Source organism: Carlito syrichta, unplaced genomic scaffold, assembly GCF_000164805.1.
Source record: "Carlito syrichta isolate Samal-C Ts95f unplaced genomic scaffold, Tarsius_syrichta-2.0.1 Scaffold301704, whole genome shotgun sequence".
In the NCBI taxonomy this organism is placed as follows: domain Eukaryota; kingdom Metazoa; phylum Chordata; class Mammalia; order Primates; family Tarsiidae; genus Carlito; species Carlito syrichta.
Window position 1 is genome coordinate 5,001 of NW_007245800.1, and position 20,000 is coordinate 25,000.

Consider the following 20,000-nt stretch of genomic DNA (forward strand, 5'->3'; position numbering starts at 1 on the left):
GGATCACATCGACAGCAATGGGAACAGCAGTCCGGGCTGCTCACCTCAGCCACACATGTAAGTGTTGTTAATAGACTCCCTAACAGAAAAAAAAAAAACTGTATTCATATGCCTCTAAAATGTCGTGTTTTTCTGCAGTTTTTAATTTTGTATATGTTAAAAATACAAGTTTAAGTGGAGTTAAATTGTACCATATTCATAATATGAAAAAGTGTATCAAAATCAGTTTTAATACATCTTTTAGATTCTCTCAAGTACCCTATAATTATTGTTCTAGCAGTCCCCTACAAATGCTGAGTACTACTAACATTCTCTTGGGCGTTAAACAGGGTCTAAGATGAATCTGTATCTTCTGGGTCATTATCACAGTTTGGTTTGTATGGTGCAATAAGAATATTCATGATGGAATAAGTTGTCATAATTTTTACTACTATTACAGGTCTCTAAACCATTTATGAACTGTAGTCAAGATAGTGCCCATTTTTATAAACCGTAAAATGCAAAGTTTAACTGTTACCCACAGTTTACATAGAAGCTAGTAAAGTGTAACTTTTTGCCTGTCTTATAAATCAGTGTAATTACATATTCAACTTTAATTACTGGTGCGTCTGTATTGGCAAGGTTTATATGTTATATTTTATGCAAGACTACGATTCCTATTAATATTTAGCAGCTAACTATATCATTAATTACTCTAAAATCTTTCCCCTACCATCTTTTTTAATGGAGCTGAGAGAGTAGACGTATTAAAAATTGATGTTTTGTAGATTTCAGAAATGTGTATGACACTTTAAAAAAGGCCTGGCCTTATTCAGTAGTGTCAAGCATATCAGTTTCTTGTTTACTAAATAGTGTTGACCTTGGTAGAACTTAGAATTCAGAGGGAAAAAAAATGACAGTCTGAATACTGAAATGTGTACACCATTCAGTTGTTAGGTTGAGTTGTTATTCAAGGTCATACTTCCTAGAATTAAACATCGTATACTTCTAATTGCAAGTTATTTAAGTAACATTGGTACTTTCCGTCATTTATATATCTTCTTCCTCTATTTTTCCATTAAATAGTAGTCAAAGCTTCAAAAGATAAATGTGCTTTTTTATGTGCCTGATTTTACTTGAATTTTCACAATATATTATTTGTGTTTACTTTTTAAGCGTTTTATTTTGCTTGATGTATGAACATCTTCAACATCCTGTGCTTTAATCACTTTATAGCACTTTTGCTCTATCACCTGCAAAAAACACACTGTGAACATTAATGTGTTTTATCAGGTTCCAAACCATTACTTCTTCAAAATGGAAAAATGTGTCTTTTGGAAGTGTCTTTAGATGTATTAAATAATACAAAAGAAGTAATAAAACTGGAAGTAGAAAGAACATGAATATATGCTCTTGAGAGTAGCAGTACTCTAAAATGAGGAAAGTGAGCAGTCAGACAGAAGTTTTCATATCCTGCTTTATCCTTCAGCCATTCTGTGGGTAGCTTGAGGCCTTTTACTTTCAGAGGTTCTCCTGAGTATGCTAATGCTCACTTCCTGAATAAGATGCTAAAACAATAAAACTTTAAAGAGCAAACAAGAGTTAGATCCTGTTTTCCCCCTTTAAAAAGAGACCTATTTCAGAGAAGTAAAAGATGTTCATAATAAAAGTGTTTAAGCTGTTGATGCAACTCCCTGCACTCATATGCAGTGTATAGTGGTTGTTACAAACCATTTATACAGGATGTGTAAATAAGTATTTCTTGAATGTTATTGTCCAATGCTGTGAATATTAAAATAAAAAAATTAATGATTTAATAAAACAGTTTATTAAACATTATATTTAGCACTTGAAATAATAATCAGGCATTGATTATTGATTAAATTGTGGCATTGTTAAGTTAGTAGTATTTTTCATTTGACAATTGCTATTTCAGATTTTTCAGTTATTATTAATTTAATTAAAGTTTAATTCTGAAATATCTCAGAGAAATAATACTATATGTAAAGCAATATCTAAACATTGTATCTTTAATGTCTGATATGCTGCTGCTATTATATACAGTTAAAGTGTTCATAGTATATGATATATTTTATGCTTATATAAAATAGTTCATGTGAAAATACTTGTGTTTACTTTCCATAGATGAAAGGAAAACTCTCCTCAGCTTCTTGGAAATAGATTTCTGAAAAAAATAAATTAGAAGGAACCCAAATTTTGACTTTTTCTAAATTATATAAATTATAATCAAAATTTTAATTACCTTGTAAAATATTGAGTCAACATTCATTCTTAAATCTGTTTCTGCTACTGTCATTAATTTTTTGTATATTAGATGTCAAATATTGATGGAATATCATCACTTCAGTATTCTCTGTCTTCACCTTTGTAAAGTTTTAAGATGCTTGTACTTTAAAATTTTAAGCCATTTTGTGTGTTTTTTGAGGCAAAGGAAAAAACATTGATCTAATTCCCTCCATCAAAATTTGGTTGCATATAACTGAATGCATTTCAAAGTACTTTGGAAATGAAACGAAAGTGAAAGGATTTTATAAGACACTGAAATAGTACATTTATGTATTCCGAAATGAAGTCATGGTACTTATTTTGAATGTGGTAAAGAAGGGGAGTAGGGCCTAAGGGTGTTAGTATTCAGGTTCAGATGCCAGATTTTCAGGGTTGCAAATCCAGATTCAGCACTTGATAGCCAAGTGGGGTTGGGCAATTTCCTTAACATTTCTTTCCTCAGTTTTCTCAGTTGAAAATGAGGTACGTAATAATACTACCTACCTCATAAGATTCTTGCAAATGAAAAGAGTGCCCCTGCAACATAATAATTGTTCCCTGTGTCTCTTATGGTGCTGTATAAATACACACTAATTTATGTTACCTATTGCAAAGCCACGTTGTTACCCTAAATGAGACTATAGAATATAAAAATATTTTTTGTATTTTCCATTTTAATACATTGTTTTAGGGACTCCATAAGTTAGAAGTTAGTTTTCTTGACAATTCCTCTTATTTTCTTCCTTTTTGTAGGTAGTGCACTACTTAGAGTCAGTGGGACAAAGAATTCCTGAGATAAGAGAGCATTATAAGTTGTAGGCAATGAGCAATTCAAATAGAACAATACCAACCAAAAATCAGGAACTAAAGATAAATGCCTTAAAAACACTAAGTATTCATTTTTAATAATAGCTTTGACCGGAATTTAGAATATATAAAGGAAAATATAATTTATATTATATTTTCATATATTATATATTCATATATTATATATGAAGTGGGACCAGACTGTTGAGTGACTTCAATATCAAGCTATGGTGTTTGTTTTAGCAGGTATGGAGCTGGTTAGTATTGTGAGATTGAGTTTGACACAATCCGAGCTTTGCTTTAGGAAGAGTAATCTGGAAATGTTCTGAATGAACTGTGACTTAGTGAAACTTATGTAGAGTTGAATTGGGAGAGACTGGAAGAATGTTAATTCTTACTATATGTAGTGTCTGACATAAGCACAAGTCTGGAAGTGGAGAGTAAAGAAGTCATACATGAAGTGCTGTGAAAAGAAATACAAGAACAGGGTGACTGATAGAATGCTGGGGACAAAGAGAAAAATTAGGGAGCATCATGTCTACTTAAAAATCCCACAACGACAAATAGAGGACACAAGAAGAAAGGCTCAAGAGAGAACGTAAAGAATTCAACATTTTCCTTGCAGAATCGAGTACCCTAAATATTGTTAGAGTCAAGGAAAAACACTGAATATTTTGGGTTTAGTCTTTTATTCAACTCCATGATCATACAATTCTTCAAAGTAAAATACGTATATATACCTGAGGTTGGTGAGAAGATGTTAAAGATATGGTCTAGGGCTTCTTTTTAATTGTGGAGAAGAAGAGATGCCCAATTATCATTCATAATTCACAGTCCATATTGTAACCTTTTCCTTCCACTCCAATTTTTACTTTCACGGTGCCCCTGAATGAAAACTTTTGCCAAACTAAGGCATTTATTTGACCTCAAGCTGTCTGCCTCTTTGTCCTTTCTTTTTTATGCTTCTCCTCTGCTTTCCCTGCCTAAATTTCTACCTTTTCTTACCAGACTAGTATTATCTTTCTAGGAGGCTTTCCCAAGTAATTCTGCTGTCAGAACCTGCATGCTCCTCCACACTTTTCTAAAAAACAGACTGTTTGTACCATTATTGGGAACCAGAACTTTGTGTGTATGTGTAAGTGTGTGGGCACACACATGTGTAGATGTGTGCTCATGCATACAGACATGTTCATTTTGCAGACATCCCTAGCTTATTAGCAACACCCTCTGAAGGATGGAGACTAAGTTTTAGACACATTCTAGTATATGAAACCCCTGACACATTCTACTACATCAAGTAAGCATTCAAGAAAAGTTAGATACTGATTATGAAGAATCAAATTGGAGATGACAGTTCATTAGAAGTGGTCTGACTTCACAAAGTACTACCTACACAAGTGAAATCCATGATTCTTCTGGAACCCTGAAGAAGGGAGACCAAAAAGATTTTAGGAAGAATGAACAACTAATAAGCTGTTCATCTTTGTGAAGGAGCTAAGAGATTTATCTAAATATCAGTAGAGAACACTTTTTAAGTTTTAATTTTAACTTTAATGAATTAATATGTATTTTATAGCCATTCAGGTTTATGTGAATAGAAGGTGGCAGACCCCATCACCTCACACATGATTATCCTTTCCGACCTCGTTAAATTATATTTACTTTGTTGAAAACAAATTGAAAAAAATTATTAGAAATTATGCAGTACAAATCAGATGAATGTTCAAGGGGATTTTAGCAAAAAATAGGAAAGGTTAAAACCAGGTAGAATTGTATGGATTATATATAATATTTTTTTTTTGAAACTTGTTTGACTCTTTTCAATCAACTATTTGTTCATTGAAAGTAAGTACATGGCTTTAAAATATGTTATTTTTTCTATTACTGTTCAAGGAGTCCCAGAATCATCCATGGTATGAACAAACGTAAAGGATACTTTGTTTAAGTGTCTGACTTGAGTATCATTACAGTTTATACTATTCTTCCCTTATGCGCTTCAATTCCAATATTCCCTTATCACCTGGCTTTTCAGAGCTCTATAGCATTGGGATAAAAATTACTGTAGTTTCTTATTTTATAAACACATTTACTTCTTTTAAAAAAACTATTTTGAAAGTTTGAATTAATACTGTGTTTAAGCAGAAATAATTTAAACTTACTTGCTTCTCTCACATGTTAGACTTAAATGAATGAAAACAGAAGAAAACGTTTGGACTAGACCTGGAAGGTGAATTCATACTGATAGACTCCACTTCCTATCTCCTTTCCAACCTGAGGCCAAAAGGAGAATTTAATGATGTGCCCACAATGTTTAGTTCAATTCAGTTGCTTTTTTTGTTAAGTAATTGTCTCTCCTCATTTTCAGTAAGTTGGCTCAGATTTGCCTCCCACCCCACTTATAAAATGTTAAACAAAATTCCCATTTTTATATTTTCAAGTTTTGTTTCCAGAGATCAAAATAAATGTTCTTCTGAGCTGGTTTTGTATGGAGGGCTTTATACACAAAGCCTTCCATTGTCATGTCATTCCCCTTTTCTGATTATTAGAGTCTCCTACTGTTGAGTTTTGAGATCATTTCTTACATGTCATTCTGAATCCTCTTAACCCCCATGTTATTTCAAAGTTCTGCTTGCTAAATATTCCATAAAAGTTGCTGGTGATTATTATTTTCTCCCTCTTATTAAAGCACATATTTAAAGTCTGAACATGGATAATCTTTTATATAGAATGTTAATATGTTTTATAGAAGAAAATAAATTTCTTGTGTCCTTAGAAGTCAGAACTTCGGGGTGTGAAAATAAAAGATTAAAGTATCCTGTAAAAGGAGTAGTGTAGTGTTATTTCAGAATTGCAATAGAGATCATGTTAATTTCTTTGATCAACATGTAGAACACTCATCCTAAGTGGCCCAGAACTTTTTATACACCAAATGTCCTAGTCATCTTTACAAATTCTTCTGCTTCTTGAGATCTTTAGTTGTTAAATCATTCTAATATTACACTTCAGTCTCTCATGTTAATATTTTGCCCCACAAATAGCCAAAAGCAGTTTCCACACCCTTACTTTGTTAAACAATATTGAAAATCTAAGCTGTGAATTGTCATAAAACATAATGAAAATATTTGGGTATATAATCTTACCCTTCTTTCTCCTATTCTCTCTGGCTGCCTTAAAATTTAAATTACTATTTGTAGGAACATGTAGAATTTGCAGATCCTACACCTTTGGTTGGTGACATTTTGTATAAAATCCCTGCAGATCTTAGATCTCTCTGTGGACAAAAGCATTTGAAATTGGAGTGGCTCTGTATTTCAGAGGAAAGCAGTTGAAAGTGACTGACAACTTGAGCAAGTGGAATGCTCTCTCTCATTGTTTTCATTCCTGTTAATCCTCTATTTTTGCTGATGTTTTGGATCATTATGTTGCATTATGAAGCTCTAAACATAAAAGCATTTTTTTTTTTGCTTCACATATGTTTTCACAGATTTTCTAATTAACAATTTTCCAGTCACCTTTAATTCTTTTCTCCTAACGTTTCTGGGCCTCTTGTAATTTTTGTTCTGCTTTAATTCCTTTTTTATTTAATCTCTAAACTTTTTCATTAACTTTGCTAGTTAGCTTTGAGATCGCTTCCAAAGTGATTGTACAGAACTTATGATTATGCCAGCTCTTTATCATCTCATCTTTTTTTTGCAAGTGCTACAAGTACGGATCAGTAACTGCTGTTCTTTTTTACATTATTCCAGTCCCCATATGTGGCACTTACAACTCATTCCAGTTCCTCTTAATAAAAAGATCCTTCCAGAGATACAGTGCCTTCAGCTAAAAAGTGTTATATTCCCACCGTGCCAATTGTGGAAATTTGTGGGTTCCTATAGGGTTTTGAAGGATTTTTATAGAACTTTACAGATGATAGCTGACATTCGTGGTGTGAATTCCCACAATTTAGGCAAAGTGTGTCAGAAAACTTTTAGCTGACGGTATTGTAGCTTACTGCTTCTGTTTTATATCTAAAGATACTTTGTTAGAAGACATATCTTCATTTGCACCAACACTAGTTGAGCCTTAGAAAGTTCCTTTCTCTGAGGGTCGAAAAGTCATTGACTGAATTGTTAGAGTGACTGTTGCTACAGCATTAATTTTTTTCCTACTTCTACCATCCCTTTTGTATTTTAATTTCAGTTTTTGACACAGGTCTTAGGGAGTGCATATATATTTGGTAGCTATAGGCATTTTATGAGTAAAGATACCTATACAAAGTCAACTATTATTTCAGAATATTACTTTATGTGAAAGTAATTTACATGATAAGAAATTATGTCTTAATGTATGTTAAAATTAGGTGCATTTTGACTACTGTGGCAGAATTTAAAATTTACTATTCACATGAGTAACATACACTTAAATATTTCAGCACCAATAAACACAGTTTAAAACACAAGACTAGTACACTCCAGAAGCAGCTCCTATCATTAGGATAGCATTGAGTAATGTATATGACTTATGTAAGCAACAGATCATCAAATAGTTTAAGATAACTACTGGAAACATTCTTTAGTTTGCTCAACACTATGTACATTTTGAAGATGAAATAGAGGGACATCAGCAAAACACTAAAAAGCCAAGAAGACAAGTAATAATTGGTCACATGGTGTTGTCTTACTATGGAAAAATTTATATTAGTAACATTAAATCTAAGGTCCCCTTTGTTAATTAGCAAGTCAGAGAAGGACATAATACAGTAGACTTAGAATGAAGATACATGCTGTTTTTATTCCTTATTCCAGTCTCATGTTTAGAACTGGCAGAGTATCACTAAGGAGAACACTGGAGTTTGAGTCAGTCCTATTGCTTAGTCTGAGCAAAGGAATAATGTCAGCAGAGCAGCCAGTCTTCAAAATTAGGTAGACCTAGTGGCATGACCCATGTGTAATGTAGAAAGCAGTCTTTATAAAGATATCCTAAGAGAATGCTTTACCAAGAGCCAGCAGTGGATGAGTAATATTCTATCAGGGCAGTTTGATAATGGGAAATAACTAACAGTTCAGGAAAATAGATGAGCCACATCCGAGAGGGCTAGCCACAGTAGTAGGGCCCAACTACAGAATTTGAGATCAAGACCTTCAAGGAGCCAGAATCCAAGTTAACAAATGGAATTGGAGATACACTGGAGCATGCACCCTGTATACTCATATTACCTCTCCAATTTCTGATTGAGATGTGGTCCGAAAAATAAGGCAAAAACACAACTCATAGTTGGATTAATAGTTCCAAGGAGATTTGGAGTAGCAGCTAGACTGACATAATGGCCGAGTGTCAGGATGTGATTTAGAATTTTCTTTATTTCTCTGAATAACAGATTAGAAATATAAGGGCCTTTATATTCATAGCTGAATGTTTATTGAAAGTATTTTCATTTATGAGACACAAAATGAAACGGTACCAATTGTATCTCAATGGGCAACCAATTTGTTTCTGAGATTGGGAACAATGCATCTGTGCTCATCAATGATCAAAGTTATTACATCTCTATTTTAATTTTATTACAATTGTTTTGGTCACATCTATCACTTTTATCAATTCAAATAGAGTGGTAAATCCTGTATAATTGTGTTGTTGTTGTTTTTAATTAGCACTGCAGCAAAACCAAAATCATTAAAGAATGAAACTCTAAATCATGTAAAAATCCAGTTTATTAACAATGTTGCATAAATTTAAATAAGTTTCAAAATAATGTTGAGGATAGGGCAGAAAGACATAGAAAAATTTTGATATACATATATATGTATGCAGTTTTTAAAATTGTTTCATTGACCTTTACTCACCTTTTGGTTATATCTCTTTGAACTGATACTGACCTTAAATGGAATTTTAGTACTCTCCCTTGGGGTCAGATCCATTGAGATGTAAGATATACTTATACACGGTCATTAAGAATGGAACTATGTCTTAGAAGGAAAACATTTATTACAATTATCTGAAAATAATATTCCTTTGCAATGAAATGCTAAATGGCTGTATTTTTAAAAATAAAATAAGAGAGGATAAGAGTTATTAAATATATTAGGATTAAAGTTGTATCTTGGCTTTAAAATGAATATTAAAATTTATTTTTCTGTTTATCATCAACCAGCGAAAAGGTGTGGGGAATTTATTAGGGTGTTTTCTTCTCAAATCCTGGATAAAGCAAATTTTAAAAGGCATGTATGGAATGAGGAATCGTTTGTTCACTCAATTTTTGAAGCCCCTTTTCATAGTTGCACACGTCTGTAAGAAGGAATATTTTCCTTTTCATTGAGGGATAAGAAGGAGTATTATTTCTGTAGAACTGAAGTGCTAACTCTGAGCACTGTCTTGGTGACAGCTGCCATATACAAACTCATTCAAATCAAAACGAAGATCAATTTATTTCACACTATAATTTTTGCATCACATGTTATTTTAATCTCCAACGAGCAAATCTTGAAAGGTAAGTAACTAGGGGGAAAAGTTAAACTATACAAGTAAAAATTTTTTTTTACTACTTCTTAGCTGATAAAATAAAAACTAGTTTTTCATTTCTAGCAGTTTTTAATTTAGTGTCCTTCTTATTCACTTGCAAAAATAAGATAATTAAATATTTTTCTAAAATAGGTTTAAATTTAGAACACAAACCTAAGTTTTTGTGGGAAAATCTGATTTATCTTTTCAAAAGAATAAAATCTTAAATCGAAAGAAATAAATAATTTCTTTATGGCTGAAAAACCAGCTTTATTTAATTACTTACATTATTTAAAGTCACCTCTCATTTTAAAAAGTACTAACAAAATGATTTCTTTTAAAAGTAAAATTTTCTATTTAAAATTTTAGTGTCACTGATATTATTAGCTTATTTCTGTGATATGTTAAATAAACTAAAATACTTCCAACATAAGAAAATGAAATATTACTCTAAAAGTTATGTAAGTTTAAGAAACATGAATTATTTCTTATTTCATCCAGCCTTTATACAAATGGAGCTAACTAAACTGCAATTTTTATAAATCTACCATCAAGTCCCAAATATAATTATATCATTTCCTTTTATATATACTTGAAGGAAATGACTAAAATTGAACTTCCACAAGCTCCATTTTTATGTGATTTCTAAATGAGCATCAGTTTTTTTTACCAGTTTTCCTGTGAAATTTTGACTTTTCAAAAAATGACATTTTTTTGTTGCTATTTTCTGTTTGACACGATTACTAATTAGTCAGTAGAAGTTAGCTACTCAAAAGTAAAAAACCAAAACAAAAATTTAACCTCATGATACTAAGTCTGTCTTAAAGGATCCTGAGCTTACATTGTGGAACTCTTTTTATATCTGAAAAAAATATTTATATCTTATGTATGACGATTTTTCCGTTGGCAAACGAAACAATGTGAATGAAAATTTATTCAAATACAGATTAAATTGATAAAGTGCTAATCATATACGTTGATTATTTTAAATGCTTAGATACTGTTTGTTATTATCACACATTTAGCATCCTGCGCAAGTACTAAATAAAAATTGTAGATGGCCAAAAGAAAATCTCATCTTGTCCCAGCATTTTCTCATATCTGAAAAATTTTGATGCTGTTTTGTGAAACAGTCGAAATCTATGAGTATCAATGGAGAGCATATGACTATAGCAATATTCAGTCTATATTGATATTTTTAAATTGTATTATTAACAATTAGGCAATAACAGTAAATAAAAAGCAAAGAAGAATGTGTATGATTAAAAACATTTACCATTGAAGTGAATTAATGCATTTCTTGTAAGTTAAAGACATTCAAACTAAATTAATAGAAACAAGGCTTAACATACTTTAAAAGCAAGGGCTTGAACAAATCTATATTGAGGGGGATATAGATGCATGATTTAAGAACTATTTCTATTTCAATACATTCAATGTGTTTATCAGAGTACTGTATATAATTTCACTTGACTAGATAAAGATTACTGTGTTGGATCAAATAAAATCACTTAACATAGTAAAATTGAAGTATCAGAGCCCTAACTGTTTCTGAGGATAGCTTTTTGAGTATTATCTGGGAAGTAACATTTTGAATGGTAGTGATTCACAATCACTAATGGAAGTAAGTGCTAGGGCAGGAGAAAAGCTTATTTTATTTTATTTTATTTTTTATTTATTTTTTTGTCAGAGTTCTCATTCTGTCACCCAGGCTGGACAGGCTGGCATACAGTGGCATGATCACGGTTAACTGCAACCTCAACCTCCTGAGCTCAGGCAATCCTCTGCCTCAACCTCCCAAGTAGCTGGGACTACAGGTGTGTGTCACTGGCCCAGCTAATTTTTAAAAAATTGTAGGGACAAGGTCTTGCTATGTTGTCTAGGTTGATCTTGAACTCCTGGGCTCAAGTAATCTCATCTTGGCTTCCCAAATGCTGGTATTACAGGCGAGAGCCATCACGCCTGTCCTTAAAAACATCTTTATAGAATTTTTTAAAGATGTATCTTTTATATTAAAAACATATTTATTGCTCTTAATAGGGACACTATATTAAATGTATTAAAATTTTTCTCAAATAACCAGGATTATAAGAAGAAAAGGTGTTAGGGAACTGTCTGTAATAAGCAAACCACATGAAAACAATTTTAATGTATACTAACATTTAGTCTTGATTTATAAATGTTGGATAAAATTAACTTTACTTTGTTTGAAGTTGCCCATATTGTAGATATGAGCCATGCCTTATAAGTTTTCTCCACAGCATTTGTTAGCAACTATCATAAAATTTAAGATTTAAAATGTTTATTGTTAGTTTCATGGCATTAATAAACACTACATTTCTAAAAAGCCCTGATCAAATTTACACTATGCCACTGAGTCTCTCATAAATGATGACAGCATATAAATATCTTAATTGTTACCATTGGTAATATCTAAATAAGTAAACATGAAAAAAAAATGTTGTGATTCTACTATTTAATGTGTATTGACAAATAGATTCTGAACATCTCAGTTTAAGAGAACTGTATTCATGGTACTATTTTATATTCTAAAGAAAAGCAGGAACAGTTTACCAGACCTTTTACTTAGTCTTGAATAAGGAGAAAATGAATACAATTTACATTCCCTTGGGGAATATAGTGTGTGACCACAATCTAAAATGATAAACTTTCTTATTATACTTGGACTGTTTGCTTTCGGGTGTAGACAAACTTTAACATCTCTTCTACCTTTCATTTCTGCCTTAGGTACTTATAAATTTCACAACAAAAGAAGCAACATATCTTTAGGCAACTAATCAGTGTATCAATGTAGTTAGTCCTCTGTTTGCACTTTTGGAATATACCATCACTAAGAGTGACTAACACTGAGAGATTAGAGTACAAAAATTAACGGTTCCTTCAAGTAAAGTCTTGCCAGTTTGAATGATCCAGATAAGTTTCATTCATTTACATTGAATAAACATATATTGAACAACTATTATGTGCAACACACTCTGCTAGAAACTGTGGCAAATGATCTATACCCAGAGAGGTAAAACTCTGCTCGAGGAATAAGTACATAGATAATGATAGAAACCAAGTGAAGGGATGAAGAGAGTTGGAAACAAATTGTGAGGTCAAAGATGTAAGCATGCACGTGCACACAGGGAATCAGAAAAGACTTCATGAAGGATGTAGCTTTGAGTTAGGCTTAACATGAAGTCTATTGCTAGGTTGAGCTTTATGAAAGTATTATATTTGACTTTTTTTGCCTACAAAAATAGCAATCTTTAGTGTTTCAACCTAGTATTAGACAGAGATGAGGAAAGACAGGACAGGCATAAAGGACATGAGGTTATGAGCAAAGATGGCTAAAGCATGGGCACAGCACCCAAACACTCTTGCAGGATGGGATCAGAGAAGTGTTTGGGTGCTGTGTCTTGAGTTTGATGATCTCCAAGGTGATGATATGGTAAGGACATTTTTAAAAATTCACCAATTATTTGGAGATGTAGCAAGACCCTCAGGGATATATGTTGCCTACTTTTAAAAAGTCTTACCTCTTCTCTTTTGTATTACTCCTCTCTGGAAATAGATTATATACAGTTTTTGTTTTGTTTTGTTTTTTGTTTTGTTTTGTTTTTTGCTTGAACAAGTAGTAACATGTTATATGCCCTTTCCCTCAATGTTCAGTTGTAAAATATATTTTTCTTTAAAATTACATAAGAAACAAGTGAAAAATTAAAAATAAGCAAAATTTCCAAAGGCCAAATATCGATATTATTGTGAGTAGTGCTGCTAATAGTATCTTAATCACAAAAAGGGTGATAGTGAAATTAATTTTCGATATCATTTCATCCTCACTTTCACCTGCTCCTTCAGCAGTTAAAACAACAATATAATGATTCATCAAAATTGCTTGAGAGGCTGGACACAGTGGCTTACAACTGTAATCCCAAATGCTTTGGGCGTCAAATTGGGAGGATCACTTGAAGCTAGGAGTTCAAGACCAGCCTGCACAACGTAGTGAGATCCCCTTCTCCACAAAATAAATTAAAAATAAAAATAAATTAACTGGGTACAGTGGCTCACACCTGCAGTCCCAACTACATAGGAGGCTAAGGCAGGAGGATCCCTTGAGTCTAGGAGTTTGAAGTTACAGTGATCAAGCCACTGTACTCCAGCCGGGGTGACAGAGTGAGACCCTGTTTCTAAAAAATAACAAAATAATTAAAATTGAGTCATGAAAACTTCAGATCTGTATTAACTTTTAGGATTTTTGACAGATGTAGGCTCTTCTATTGCCTTGGTAGAGTTTAAAACGGAAATACTTTATATGTATATATATATTTAAGAGTAATTAATACAAAACATTTTACTCCATAACTGATAGCCTACATTCTTCACCTCTCTCCACCACTTCTTATCCTACCACTTTAGTCTGACTTTCATTATCTTATTACGCTGTTTTAGTAAGCTCCTAACTAGTAACCCTACCTCCAGTGCCTCACACTAAGCCTTCACTTTGCAAATTAATCTTCCTAAAACTCTTCTACCTTTTCATTTTCCCACTCAAAAACCACCAATAGCTCTTAAACCAGCAGAGATTAAATTTGAATGTCATAAAATGCAACTCAAGGCCCTTCACTATCTGACCTTGTTCTCTTTTCTAACATATCGTAAAAAAGCAAAAAACAAAAAAACAGTGCTCCTGCCCCATGGGTTCTGTGCACTCCCAGAGTTCATATAACATGTCTAAGAGTCTCCATTGTTCCCAGTTCCATCAGAATGTTCTCTCTCTCATCTCTGTATAATGAAATTTTTCACATATTTCAAAGCCTACCTAGAGCGACACCACTCTCCTTCATAGAACATTCGGTGATTGCATTGTCAGAATGTATCTCCCCTTTTTTAACGCTTTATCTACTATGGCATCAATCACATTCTACCTTGTATCAAAGTTACTTGTGTGCATGTCTCCCTTCCTCTTTTAGCTGAAACTTTCCAAGAATAGAAACCATTGTCCATAGCAGTCCCTGGTCCAGTGGTTTGCAACAATGTCTGTTGACAGAATATTTTCCCACTTCTAAGAAGAAATAACTTTTATCCTTCTACAGATAACTTTGATTTGAGTTACTGACCTCTGCACCTCTGTCAGGGAATAATAACAGATTTTCATCTGTCCATTACTAAACACTTTTCTTCCAGTTATCTAAAGAAGTTCCAGATATCTTCATTCATTCTCCCAAGTGTAAATTATTTTAAATTAGGACATGGGTATGCCTTTTTTAAGTAAGAAACATAAATATGCTTTTCTGTAGTCAATAGGAGATAGTAAACTAAAAATAAATAGTTGAATTAGAAGTTCTATTTCATAGACAGAACAATTTTTACAGGATTTGAAATGAATTCCTGGATTCTAGTTTACAGGAATATCCATTATCTGCTGAATAGATAATTTGCTTCAAAATCAAAGTTGAAGTTACTTCACTCACAGGAGTGTGACATTTTATCAGGTTTAGAAGAACTACTAAAGTGATTTCTGAGGTAAACATATTTACCTTCTATCTGTGCCCTTTTATGCCAAAGGTTTATACTCCTAAGTCTCCAATAATACAGGTGCCTGGCATATTAGGTGCCCAATAAATAAAAGAATGACTGGGGAAACTGTTTAATTCAGACTCCTTACACTCCTGTCATAAGGTATGTTAAAAATTAAGTCTATTTCTTATTCTTTATTTAAAATCTCATAAATTAGACAGTAAAAGTGTAACTTCATCTGTTTGTTTGTTTTGTTCCTACGCTTTGCAAAACTGAGTCCTTGATGTTTCATATGTTATCTATTTTACTCCTGGAAACCAGTAATTCTGTTTGTTTGAAGTAGTACCTACTTTTTTTTTTTTATTAAGGACCTAGCAATAACTTAAGTTTAATCTGTAAAACGTCTCAAATTTGAAGCTGAAGAAAGTAGTGCATAAATTTCAAATCAGTTGGGGGAAAATGGCACAATGCCTGTCTGAACCATCTAGAATAGATCCTCAAAATACAGAAGGGGTTTTATTACTAGGATCGTCCAGAATTTCTCTCTATGTCCGTATGAATTTGCTCTTACTTTACTGTCTTTAATGAATTCCATTAAGAATACATATGTGTCTTAATGCTTTTAAAGCACTGGAATTATTCTTAGAGGCATACGATTTTCCCAGCTGTTAACTCCTTCTGTATCACTTAATTGCTACTTCTCTTAGAAAACTTACTGGCAATCTTGTGTATATACTAGACTACAAGTTCTTTGGTAGATAGCAAAAGCTTCACAGTGCCTTATATATAGAAGATAATACATTTTTGTTAAACTAACATTTGGAAATAGGACATAATGGTAAAATGTTATTGGCTCTTCCTGTCAAAGTTAGGTTAATGCTCTTTATATCATTGTAGATACAGGGATGTGACTCAATCCACAACATAAAGGAATTTGGTCATAAAAAATATTTTCTAATATATATAATATTTTCTAAGATATGTATGTATATACATACATACACATGTATCTAAGTTTATGTATTTTTTCCTAAGAGGTGTGTTTGTGTGTGTGTGTATATATATATATATATATATATATTATATTATATATTATATATATATATTTCTAGATCTCTTAAAATGTTCACTGTCATTTTAGGTTACTCTGTTTAAGATTTCTCTTGCTGTGTTTATATTATAAGAACTTCATAAACCCCAATATACATAGCGAGTGAGACCTGGACCAATGCATGTATGTTACCGATTTTAATGGCAAGCTAATGATGAGACCTGTGATGGAAAACTGAAAAGAATAAATGTAGGATCTCTGTGTACAGAGCTTTTCAATGATGGCCCTTCCACTTTGAAATTTACTTTCCTCTGTTGATTAAAAAATGATCTGAAACAAAATGTGTGCTTTTTGCTTAGTATTTTAATGACCCAGAATGTGTTGGTAAATAATTCTTTGAAATAATTATAGCAATATGTTGTGTCATTTTGTTTCTTTTATTTCATTTTTAAAATATACTTTTAAGGGAATGTAGCTAGTCATTAATAACATTCATGTCTGGCATCTGATATGTTAGGCTCGTATTTCTTTGTTTTATGGCTTTTCTGAAAAAGTAATAAAAAAATTACACTTTGGGGAGAGGGACTAAAATATTTTTAGAGCTAATTAAACTCATACAATGTTTAAAAATTAGTTCATATAATTCTCCATACCTTCTTCCTAAAAACAATACAAGATTGTAATTGTATCTGTCTGACATTTATTGATCACTTAGGACTCAGGCACTGTTGCAAGTGTTTTACATATATACAAAATAACCCTCATAACAACTGTATAAGGTAGTCACTTTTTGGTCCCTGATTTATGGATAAAGAAACAGAGGTATGAGAGGTTAAGTAGCTTCCCCAAGATTACGTAGCTAGGAAGTAAAGGAGCCAGGCTTCGAACCTAAGCATTTTATACTCATAGCCCACTATATTCTTAAACACTATATTCTTAACCACTTAATCACTGCTGCGTGACTAAAGATTATAAATGAGGTGCCTAAACTATGTCATATGATTTTACACCACCCTTATAAGTTAATCAAAATACTAAATACATTAAATTTATTGTGCTAAATTTTACTCTTATAATTAAAAACCTTTAGATAATTCCACCTGAGAGAGGAAGATTGTAATGAAGAATTGGTGAGCATGGAAGAAAGCGGGAGTCCTTTAAGGGGATTCTTTTATTTCATTTGAATCATCAGGGATGTTTCTATGGTGGAGGGAAGCATTTTTCCTGTAAGAAAACCTAATTATTCTTTGGTGGTGTAACACATGGCACCTTGAAGAATTTGGAAAAAATGAACATTACAGAGATACCTACTTTTTCCTTTCAGAAATAAATTAAATGGCTCTCATATCCTGTAATGGGGGCAAGAAGAGAAAGATATTGCTAATGGCCACAAGAAGAGACTAATTTCCTATTCATCCTGCAACTCACAAAAGGCATGTGGTTTCATTGTGTTCCATTTCTTTTGAATTGGCATATAACATGACAAGTGAAAACATGGAGCACTTTGAGTTCCAAAAATGAGAAGCCTAATATAAGTACAGATAATTATAATAGAAATTTTATTTTTATTGAAAAGGATTCTACCAATCTGTAGGCAAAGGTACTGTAACTTGTAAGCAATTATATTCCCTGAGATGCTCAAACTTCTCTTGCTACTTTTTGTTTCTTTCTCTGACACTGTATTGGTAGCAATTAGCTCTTTTAAAAAGTGAGCATTAATAATCATTGAATTTGGTTTGATTTATAGCCTAATAATTGTAGTCACTAGGAAAAAATTGTATTTACATCTTTCCCCCTCTGATACCTTTTTCACTAGCTTATTTTAAATGGAAAGAATTCCAAGAATACTTAATTCCAGAAAGAAATATTTTCATCTAGAAATGGTACATGACTTAATGACTTGACAATGACACGTGATTTATTCAATTAACACATATTTACTGGGTGCTTGTTGTATGTAAGGTCTCCTAGTCTGTGATTCACAGTCTAGTTAGCAAGAAAAGATACAGCTACCAGTAGAGTTAAGTGACAGTGCATGCGACTAAGGCAACTTGGAGTGACAGAAATAAAGAAGTTCCGAGAAACATTGTAGAGGCCATCATGTGTTCTAGTCCTGGCTGTGCCTGTATTCAACACTTGGAAAGTTGCTTGTTTTCTGGTCTGTAAAATGGGTACATTAAATAAGAATATCTTTATATTCAGTATAGTTTTAGAGTTCTAAGATTCTGTAGTTTTGAGAACCAGGATAATAGACACACACACAAAAAATGCTTTGGATGTTCAAAGTAGGAGATCAATTCAAATTGGGTAGATCAGACATAATCTACAGGGAGTTGACACAATATGAGTTGATCCTCAAATGGTAGGCAGGTAGTGTGTGAATAGGTACAACACAGAAGGAGGGAATTCTAGCCAGGCTCAGTGGCTCAGCCTGTAATCCCGCGCCTTTGGGAGGCTGAGGTGAGTGGATTGCCTGAGCCCGCGGGTTCGAGACCCGCCTGGGCAGCAAGACCTCATCTCTACAATAAAATCAAAATATCAGCCGGGCGTGGTAGCGCATGCCTGTAATTCCGGCTACTTGGAAGGCTGAGGTGGAAGGATTGCCGGAGCCCAGCAGGTCGAGGCTGCGGTGGCCGGGAGCGGCCGCTGCACTCCAGTCTGGGCAACAGAGTGAGACTCCAACTCAAACAAAAAAAAAAAAACCAAAAAAAAAAAGAAGGAGGGAATTCCACATTCTGTGTGCACACAGAGTTAAAGGGGGAAGCACAGACTGAGTCAACATGAAAAATGGCTTAGAGTAGGAATGCAGAACAATGCTTTGAGTCTGGAATGGAAGTTATAATTCAGAAACACTGTTACATATATATAGGTCAAGGCCAAATCACAGGTTACTGGGAATGGCTGAAGGGTATTGGCTTCATCCTGTTTCAACCCCCTGCGTGTCAGTTCAGACGTATTTTTGTACAGGGCAGTGACACAATGAAATAAAGTTAATGCATATTGAAATTTGCTGAGAATGCAATAGATTGTACCTTTGTAGTTATCCCTTTAAAAATGTTTTCTTCCCGCGCCTTTGGGAGGCTGAGGTGAGTGGATTGCCTGAGCCCGCGGGTTCGAGACCCGCCTGGGCAGCGAGACCTCATCTCTACAATAAATCAAAAAAAATCAGCCGGGCGTGGTAGCGCATGCCTGTGATTCCGGCTACTCGGAAGGCTGAGGCGGAAGGATCGCCGGAGCCCAGTGGGTCGAGGCTGCGGAGGCCGGGAGCGGCCACTGCACTCCCGTCTGGGCGACGGAGTGAAACTCCAACTCAAAAAAAAAAAAAAATGATTTCTTCATGGAGAGACAGGCTCTCACTGTGTCACTCAGGCTGGCCTCCAACTCCTGTGCTCAAGTGATCCACCCCACCTCAGCCTCCTGAGTAGCTGGAATGGCAGTCATGTGTCATGACACCCCGCTTCTATGTGCTTGTTTTTAAATAATACATCCTATTTGTTATTCCTCTTTATTAAGAACTTGAGACTTTTCCACAGGTTCTTTATTAAATAAAATCCGACACTGAATGGTAAACCCGAATGAACCAGATTGATGTGATATTGTAGTGTTTTCGCTGAGGAGACAATGGAAGTGGAGAAGGAGATTAGGAAGCAGTCAGAGTAGGGGGAATCTCTTAAGCCTTGTCAGAGCCCTAAGAATTTTGAAACACACATCTACATAAGAGGTCAAATCTTTAGCTAAAAGTATAGGAATCCCAAAATGATGCTAATTGACTTGAAGGCAGTCTCCAGAACAGTGCTAAATAGCTATGTATGTGTCTTGACAGTTACTCAATATCTATTTAGAAATATTCAACCACTTAAACTTGAAAGTTTTG

The 20,000-nt window shown here is 33.5% G+C and overlaps 1 protein-coding gene across 1 annotated transcript in view; it reads left to right on the top strand.

The window, feature by feature from the left end:
- LOC103257427 (forkhead box protein P2) overlaps positions 1 to 20,000 on the top strand; it is a gene marked incomplete at its 5' end in the record, with an annotated part of 33,699 nt that overhangs the window by 4,927 nt on the left and 8,772 nt on the right. The window contains one exon of the mRNA XM_008055147.2: positions 1 to 57. This exon is cut by the window's left edge and continues 107 nt beyond it. Within this exon, the coding sequence (XP_008053338.1) occupies positions 1 to 57 (57 nt within the window). The remainder of the gene's footprint in view (positions 58 to 20,000) is intronic.